The sequence below is a fragment of the Pteropus alecto genome, unplaced genomic scaffold (genome assembly GCF_000325575.1).
Source record: "Pteropus alecto unplaced genomic scaffold, ASM32557v1 scaffold7, whole genome shotgun sequence".
Classification (NCBI taxonomy): domain Eukaryota; kingdom Metazoa; phylum Chordata; class Mammalia; order Chiroptera; family Pteropodidae; genus Pteropus; species Pteropus alecto.
The window spans coordinates 44,728,624-44,738,350 of record NW_006494614.1 but is presented as its reverse complement, the minus strand read 5'-3'; the positions used below and the strand labels follow the sequence as shown (position 1 = coordinate 44,738,350).

Sequence of the window (9,727 nt, the reverse complement as noted above, 5' to 3'; positions counted from 1 at the left end):
TCTAAAAGTTTTATAATTTATCTTTTACATTTAGTGATTTAATCCACATGGTATTGATTTTTGTATTTAGTGTGAGGCAGGAAACCAATATATTTTTTTCCCATATGGTTAATTAACCAAGCAAAAGTTATTGAAAAATTAATTTTTGGAGGAGCGAGGAGGGTTATTTAAATTACACTGAATCTATAATAAATTTGGAGAGAATTAGCATCCTTCCAGTATTGAGTCTTCCATCCAGAATCATGGATTGCCAAAATCATGGATCTATTTAAATATTCTGTAGTATTTCTCAATGAAATTCTATAATTCTCTGTGTAAAAGTCTTTCACATTTTTATTAGATTTATTCCTTGGCTAGTCATTGCTGAATTTCAATTTAATTGCACTGTTAAAATCTCTCTATGTGATTGTAAACTTGTCAAATTTTCCTTTTGCTTGGTCAGTTCTATTTTTATGTATTTTAGGGCTATGCTATTAAGTACATACAAGGTCATAGTATTTAGATCTGCTTAAAGCACTTTTCCTTTTATTTTATTTTGGTGAACCTCTAATCCATATTTTTTTTAGAGAAGGGATACTTTATTAGGTAAATAATATTTAATATAAGAAATATGGGAAAATATGGCATTTTGAACATCAGTTCACACAAAGTTAAATTTACTACAGACTAAAAATTAAGTCTCGATAATGAATCTATAAAAAATAAAAGCAATGGAAGAAACAGGAAAATTTTTCAAATAAGGCTATCTAAATATACCTTAAGTAAATAAAAACATATTAAGTAAAATTATGAGAAACATGACATTTTAGGAAAATGTTATTTGTAAATAATAGCAGGCTAAGCTTGATTTCTTGTATGTCTAAATAGATGGATAGATAGATGATTTATCAATAAAATACATACGTGTCAGAAAACGTTTTTAATAAATATGTGCAGATGATATGAGCAAACAACTTATAAAAATTAAGTATATAAAATTTATTATATCTTGCTAATAATGAGAATTATGCAAAGACAAATACCTTCTCTTTTTAATATTTTAAATGGGCAAACATTTTTTGGAAGGTAATACTCAAGGCTGAAGATGGTCTACTGAACTAAGCATTCTCACACAATCATGGTAGGAGTGGAAATTAGTACAGACTTTCTAGAGTGCAAGTTTTTATTATGTATTAAGAATCATAAAAGTATCAATCCTGATTCCTCATATTGTTTTTAGTCTATCATTTATTTTACTTTCCCAGCTTTTTTTGCATATGTTTTTCTATCCTGTCATTTAAATCTTATTGTGTAGTTTTACCTCTCAAAAGTATCATATTCTTGATTATTTTTATTCACTCTGATTATCTCTCCCTTTTTAAATAGTTTAGTCTGTTTATATTTGCTGTGATTTTTGGGGTATAGTTCCACTTAATTTATGATATTTTATTTTGTGTTTTCTTCTTACTATTCGTTTTCTTTGATTCATTTTATTATCTCCGTTATCTTTGTGATGGGTAATTTTCCTCTTTTTATTCTCTTTTAATTCTTTAAGCAGTTACCCTTAAATTTAGAGTATACATATTTGGCTCCAGATTTAGAAATACTGGAGATTTTAACAGTGCAATTAAATTAAAATTTTAATTTTTTAGTCTTATTTCTAACTACAAAGGTATTGGCATGCATTATTGCTGTTTGATGGTTTAACTTTACTTTTTTTTGAACACTCAAAAATAATTTATTTACTGGCATATTTTATTAAAATCATCAGGTTTCTGTATATTTTTTATCCCACTGGTTCCTTAGTGAGAGTGTGTGAGAGTGTGTTTAAGTCTGAAAATGCCCTTTTCTGCTCTCATACTTTCATGACAAGGTTGGCTGCATAAACATTTTTCGTTTGTTCTCTCAGCGCTTTGAAAGTACTTCATTTTTTTCTGACTTATTTGTTGCTAATGAGAAGTCTGCAGTGAGCCTAACTGAAGATTGTTTTTTTTCATCCTTGATGTTCTGCAGTTTTATTTTTCTGTGCTGCGTTGTCTTTAATCCTCTTTTGTTCTAGCTGTGCCTTTCTATTTGAGGGCTTATTGCATTTGTTAATCCTGGAAAGCCCTCAGCAATTTCCTGTGCAGTTATTGCTTCTGGGACATTGCCTTTGTTCTCTTCTTATGGAACCTCCCGGTAGTTGAATCTTGCCTGGATTAGCCACATAATTTATTGTTCCAACTAGGACACTCTTCTGAGTGAAGGAGTACTATTTAGATGAAGTGTCTGGACAGACCAAACCAGGAACTACCCTGGGCACACTGGATGTGTGGTCATCTCAAATACTGGGGCTTCTCCTCCCTATCTTCTAACTGCTCTGTCATATATTTTGTCTCTTTTTGAATTTCTGGGCTACGTTATGGGCAACATTTCTTTATCTAGTCTAAAGATGATCTCATCTATTGCATCTTAAATATTTCAGTGAATACTTTTTCTTATCCTCCAGATATTTGATCATTTCTGCCTTTGTAGTTTAGCAGTTCTTTATTATTGCTTTTTTTTGTGGCGGGGGGCGGGGGGAAGATAGCCTTCATTTATCCCTTTGAACACTTTCAGTATACTTATTTTAGAGTTTGTCATTGAATTTTATCTTGAGTGAGTGTCCGGTTCAATTACTGGTTTCTTTAGTTCTCTTTCTTACTCTTAGATATATTCATGCTCATTGGGATTTTAGTTTGTAGTCCCTCTTTGAGCAAGAGATTTTTTTTGTTTGTTTTTGTGCGTTTCTCTCTCCTTCCCTCTCTCCCTAACTTGGAGTTTCACTTTTAAGCCCTCACATGACCCTTATAACCTTGAATACTGAACCAGGTCTTATCAGTTCACAGTTACTGCCCCCCCTGAAGAGATCCTGGGATATTGCAGGTTCAGCTGGGGAACAAACAAGTGGCCCTGCTCAGTTGCTTACTGGGAATGCTGTGGATTTGCTTCTGTCACCCCAGACTGATAACTTGTGGAAAAGCTATAGCTGTAAGCAGTAGGGTGATGGACTTAATTTTGTTGTTATTTTGTCTCTCTTTATAGGTGGGGGGACATCACTTTACTCGCTGGCTTCAGTTAGCAAGCTTGGCTGAGGTCCCATCTCACATGGAATGCTTTCAGTCATCTGTAGACCATGGGAGCTAGCCTCCCACTGTCACTGTTCCCCAAACAGAACCCTGGCCAGGCTGTTTGTTTCTGATCCATTTCTGATTCATGTTGATGCTTATCTTGTATTTGAGCATACTCTCACATCTTTTATATTCCATCCGTGATTATCATGTATTTGGCACAAAGAGGCATTTTTGAAGTCCGAATTCACTATGCCACATCGATTTACAAGTGCTACAGTACTTAAATAATTTTGGAAGAGATTTACATGAGTATAATACTTCGAAATTCTCCTTGTCTCAAATGTCTTTCTCTTACTCTCACACAGGAATGCTAGTTTGGCCAGCTTGGATCACCATCTCTCTCTCTCATACTCTATGAAACTGTTTCATTGGCTTCTTTTGTTTCCATTTCAGATGAGAGTTCTGCAGCTAACTGAATTTTCTTTTTCTAAGTAACCGCGTGTTGTTTGATGCTTGCAGGATTTCGCACCTTATTCCGGAAATTCATAAATTATATGTTTAGATGCAGGCCATTTTTCTCCATTAATTCTGTTGGGCACACAGAAAAACTTTTCAAGATGATAAAACAAGTTTATTCTTAAGATTAGAGAAGGGCTGTGCTTTAAGTTTTTATATGTAGGATTGACACACTGGACCTAGGTAGTAAAGAATCTCTGAGCTGAGTGACCTTCTGTAGGTTACTCTCCCTGCCTTGGTTTCCTCATCTACAAAATGGAAATAATAGTCACAGGATCTGCCTCACAGAGTTAAAGTGAGCGTGAAATGTGTTAATATATGGAAAGTGTTTGGAAAAGTGCCTGACATACATTAATCATTACTTATCAGATAACTTACTGAATAATCTAGTTCATTATTTACTGCCTGGTTTATTTCAGCTTTTTGCTTATACTTTACAAAACTCTTTCTTGTTTTCAGATTGTGCCTTTTTTAATACAGTCTATACTTTATTGCTGCATCTTGAATTTCACAGCAAGACTAAGAATGAGAAGTTTTTTTCTTTGTTTGTTTGCATGCTTTTAGTTTGAAGCGTTTCTTGCAATGATATGTTTATCTGGGAACCATTGGTCCAGAGTGCTGAAGTTGGGTCTCTGCTTCGAACTGCGGAGGCTTCATGTTTCTTGTTGTCTCCCTCTCCCCACATCCGCTTGTAATTATAAGTGGAAGTGTAGTTTTTCAGTAATATCAGCATTTCTTGCTATGGACATTTTACATTTATTATAATTTTATCTGGTATGGGGACATAGGTCAAGGCAGAGGGTGATAACCAAATTAATTTGCAGCTTTAATATGTGTCCTTCATTATTTACACTCATATGTCTGTATGTCTGTAGTTCTGTCTGAACATGAGTGATATTGTTTTAAAAGGCAGTTTTTGGAAGGCTTTGGCCAACAATGTCTTGTTTAATCTTTCAAAAAAGTATATATAAAAAAGTGTATGAAGGTATATGCTTTTTGTTGGTGATCTTGTCCAACATCTGTTATAGGACTGTGAAAAAGTAGTGCTTTTGGTAAACATTATTAAATGGTTATTGCTGAGAGAGAATATTAAAATACTAGAAAATGTATATGAGCCTAATATTTTACTTCTAAGAATACTAAATCACTGTTTTCTTAGTTCTCTGAAATTATGATTCCATTATAAATAACATTTTCTTCATGTAATTCAGTATTTTGAAAATGGCCTTTATTTTTAGCATAACAAGGGATTTATGAAATTGTAGGTTAAATTTATCAGCTAAATGTTCATCTTATTATAGCCTTTATGGACGAAAGCGGTCAGAAGATGTTATTTCCTTTATACAAACTGAAGTCCATCTTGCGATTCCTAATGTGGTAAGTATTATTAAATAGTCAACTTAAAGCATGATATTTTGGTAATTAATTGAGAAGTATAGCATAAGAACTGAACTGTCATGGTAATCTCTTAATCCTATGTATTTTTTGACTTCACCTCAGTATTGAACAAAAATCAAAATGTTATCATTTATAATAAAAAGATTGCAGCAATCTTTTATCTTCTTTTTTGAAAATAATAGATAAATTAGTTAATTATATTGATTACAAAGTACTTCCCCAATTCTTCTTAGTGACTTGAACAATTAAATATAAATATTTTCTATCCTAAAAGAAAAAGGTTGCTCTGCAGAGCTCATGGTGTACTGAGGTTGGTGTAACAGTTAAGCATCTGTTCAGCCATCAATTAGGAAGTATTCTAAAAATCTTGCTTTTTCTTACTTCAAATATTAAGTTATCTAAATAAGACCATTTTAGAAGTTCAAATCCCTACCACAAACACATGCTCGTGAGGCAACCACCTAATGGTGGCAGGAAGAAAGAGAGAGAGAGAGAGAGGGGGAGAGGGAGAGAGAGAGAAAGAGAGTGAGCGCGCGCGAGCGTGTGCCCTGAGTACTGCAGATCCCTTGCGCTTTCCCCATAAGACGCATCCCTACCACTATGCCAGCTGCTTATTGGCATCTGCAACCCCAAGTCACAGAGGATGGCTGAAGTGCATTTTGTGAGGAGCCAAGGGATAAGGCCGGGTAGGGACTATCTATGACTCGCCTAACACCACATCTACCCAGTCTGGCCTCCTGGAGGACGCCTTCTTTACTTATTTGGCACATTTCAAAGAATTGAGGTCAGAATCTTGGCAGTATAGCTTCTTCAGTTATTTTGCTTCATGGACGTCTAACATATAGTCCACAATTTTTGGCTGCATCCAGCCACCCTCACGGGGAAAGGATGACAAGTACTATGTTTAACCTTTTTTCCTGCAGGAATTGATGGGATGGGAAAACTTCAGTCTGCATGCAGTTTGTACTCCTCTCACATCTCTCTCCCCAAAGCAGCCTTTTCCTTAGCCAGCTGGGCTTGCCCCACTCGGTGAGGAATGGGATTGGTGAGAATCAGAGGTGGGGGGTGTGCTGGCAGTGCCAGGAACTTGTTTCTTCTTTCCACAGGTAATGATTCCTAGTTTGGATGACATTCAGCAAGCCATTAACCGCATGATCCAGTTAACCCTGGAGGTCAGCAGAGGAGTGGCTCACTGGGGGCAACAGCAGACCCGTCACATCAAGTCTGTCATTACTGGTAGCCCCTCCCGGACCACTGCTGACCTGACCCATCCAAGCATAGGAAAACAGTTTAAGAAAGAAGAGAGTAAGAATGTTAAAACAAATCTCAGATCAATAGAGTCTTAGAATTATAACAATTAATAAGTGCTTTTTCTGATTCTTCCTGGGTACGACAGCATATAGATATTTTTAAAAGTCATTTTTATATGTTTATTTGTTAAATTTTGTATAAAAAAAACTAGTGTTCTCCATCTTCCATTTTAAACATAACATGCAGACATTTCTTTCCAGATTTTTGTCTTGGGTGACCAAGGATTTTTATCACTGTTCTACTATCATAATTTTAGATTCAAAGTTAAAAATTCAAACAAATCTTAGTATTAGTACTACTTTTAGCTTCGTATTTGGTCTGATAAACCTAGTTTGCTAGAACATGGTGCTTAGAAGATCTGGGTCATGTGTTCCTTATACATAAAATACTTATAAGCTATTCTCTTAAGTAATTATGAGTACGATAACGACGCTGACCCTAAATTCCAGGAACGTTTTGGACACTTTCTTGTATAGAAAGCTAATTTTTTTCTTCTTTTTTCTTTGCTCTTCTGCCACATTTTAAAAACATTTATTTATTTTCGACAACATTTTTTATATATTTAAGGAATACAACATGATATCTTGAAATATATATACACTGTGAATGATTGCCACCATCAAAGTAGTTACCGTACCTACCTTCTCTCATAGTTACCATTTTTTTTCGGGGGTGGTGAGAACTATATGCTCTCTTAGCAAATTTCAAGTATACATTATTATTAACTAGATCAGCATGCTGTGCATAAGGTCTCCAGAACTTATTCATCTTGTAACTGAAAGTTTGTACCCTTTGATCGATACCTCCCCTTTCTTCCACTCCCCGACTCTGGTAACCACCATTCCACTCTGTGTTGCTATGAGTTCAACTTTTTTACAATGGAATATTATTCAACTTTAAAAAGAAGTAAATCCTGCCGTTGGTGACAACATGGATAAATCTGGAGGACTTTATGCTAAGAGACATAAGTCAGACACAGAAAAAAATATTGTATAATCTCATTTATATGTGGAATCTAAAAAAAAAAAAAAAGTCGAACTATTTTTCTGAAACTATATGACCTCCATTGGTAACCAGGAAAATGCAAATTAAAAATAAGATACCATATAAGTTACGTGAACAGGTAGTCCAGACCCCCATGCCACCTTTCTATATTGCACCAGCACTGCTCTCTCAGCTTACAGTCTCACGGGGTGTTCCCTACAACCAGCTAAAGGAAGACAAAAAAAATATCGGGCCTGGTGTATAATGACTTGGTTTTGATATTTTGGTGTGAGCTGAAAATTGACTTCCACTGCACTGTGCCTACTCCTGGACCTTGGTTTTAGAGAGATTTTATGAGTTTGACCTCAAAGGCAAGGGAAGTAAAAGCAAAAATAAGTGAATGGGACTAAATCAAACAAAAAAGCTTCTGCACAGCAAAAGAAACCATCAACAAAACAAAGAGGCAACCAACCAAATGGAAGAAGATATTTGCAAACAGTACCCTCAATAAGGGGCTAATATCCAAAATAAAGAACTCATATAACTCAACAACAAAAAGTCAAACAGACCAATTAAAAAATAGGCAGAGGACCTGAACATACACTTCTCCCAAGAAGACATACAAATGGCCAACAGGCATATGAAAAGATGCTCACCTTCACTAGTTATTAGGGAAATGCAAATCAAAACCACAAAACCTCACACTTATTAGAATGGTTATTAACAATAAGATAAAACATAAGTGTTGGAGAGCTTGTGGGGAAAAAGGAAACTTCATACATTGCTGGGGAGAATGTTAAGGCATAGCCACTGTTACTCAAAAAATTAAGAATAGAACTACCATATGACCCAGAATTCAAAATTCAAAAATATTTATCTGTAAAGATATATGTACCCCTATGTTCATTGCAGCATTATTCATAGTGGCCATGACATGGAAACAACAGAAATGTCCTTCGATAGATGATTGAATAGAGAAGATGTGATACATAGATAAATGGAATATTACTCAGCCATAAGAAAAGATGAAATACTGTCATTTGTGATGACATGAATGGATCTTGAGAATAGCAAGCTAAGTGAAATAAGTGAGACAGGAGAAGTCGAAAATCATATGTTTTCACTCATATGTGGGATATAAAACTGAAAGCAACAAGCGAACAAGACAGACAAACAAACAAAAACTCGTAGACACAGACAACAGGATAGTGGTTACCAGAGGGATAGTATGGCGGAAGGGTGGTAGAAAAGGGATCAAATATATGGTAACAAAAGGAGATTTAACTTTGGGTGATGAACAGACAATGCAATATAGAGATGATCTATTAAAGAATTGTACACTTGAAACCTATGTACTGTTATTAAACAATGTTACCCCAATAAATTTAATAAAAAAGAAGTTAATTTTTTGATTAATTTACAAATTAAATACAATTCCAGTAAAATCACAATAGAATTTTTCTACAATTTCTTAATTTAATTTTAATATTTTTTTGGAAAATTATATGGCAGTGCAAAGAGCCAAAAAAAGCTTAAAAATTGGAGAAGAAAAACAAAGTAGGGGGCCCTGCTCTGCCAAATAGCAAGGAGTATTATAAAGCCAGACTAATTTAGATAATCTTTTAATGGCCCAGGAATTGATTAGTTGAACAAGACAGAGTCAGCAGAAATAGGCACATATATAAAAATTTGATTATGACAGATGGAATTACAAATCAGAGGGGAAAGAATGTACTATTAATAAATGGCACTAGGAACTTTAATCCATAGGGACTTAAATTAGATCTTAAATGTATCTAAAATTATATACCAGCTATCTATATTCTAATATATACATTACATACATATAATATACATAACATGTAACATATAATATATAACATATATACATTATATACATATAGAATATAGTAACTAATAAATATATAGTAATACTTTTAGAATAAAACAGTACAATATATTTATGATATCAGTGTAGGTAAAGATTCTTAAGATATACAGAACTCAAACCATAGAAGAAAATATGGTTAAACTTGACTTCTTTATATTTAAAAACCATCTTTAAAAGATCCTTAAATTAAGTGACCATACTGGAATCTTTAACAAATGCTAGCCAACTGAATCCAGCGACATATAAAGAGGAGTATATGCTATGACCAAAATTCTAAAGCACATCCTATTAGTAGAGTAAAGGACAAAAACTACACGATCGTTTCAAAAAACAGAGAAAAGCATTTGCCAAAATCTAACATCCTTTCATAATAAACATGTTCAACAATCTGGAGGTAGCACTGAACTTTTGCATCTATGAAAAACCTACAGCTAATCTTATATTTAATGGTGAAAGACTGAAACTGTTTTCCCCTGAGATCAGGAACAAATCAAGAATGCTGACTCTTATAATGTCTGTTCAATATTATACTGGAGGTTCTTTCTAATGGGTTAAG

General features: G+C 34.2%; 1 protein-coding gene across 1 annotated transcript in view; it reads left to right on the top strand.

The window, feature by feature from the left end:
• DNAH8 (dynein axonemal heavy chain 8) overlaps positions 1-9,727 on the top strand; it is a 307,121-nt gene that overhangs the window by 77,190 nt on the left and 220,204 nt on the right. Inside the window, exons 24-25 of the mRNA XM_006926591.3 lie at positions 4,889-4,964; positions 6,092-6,290. Coding sequence (XP_006926653.1) covers positions 4,889-4,964; positions 6,092-6,290 — 275 coding nt within the window. The remainder of the gene's footprint in view (positions 1-4,888; positions 4,965-6,091; positions 6,291-9,727) is intronic.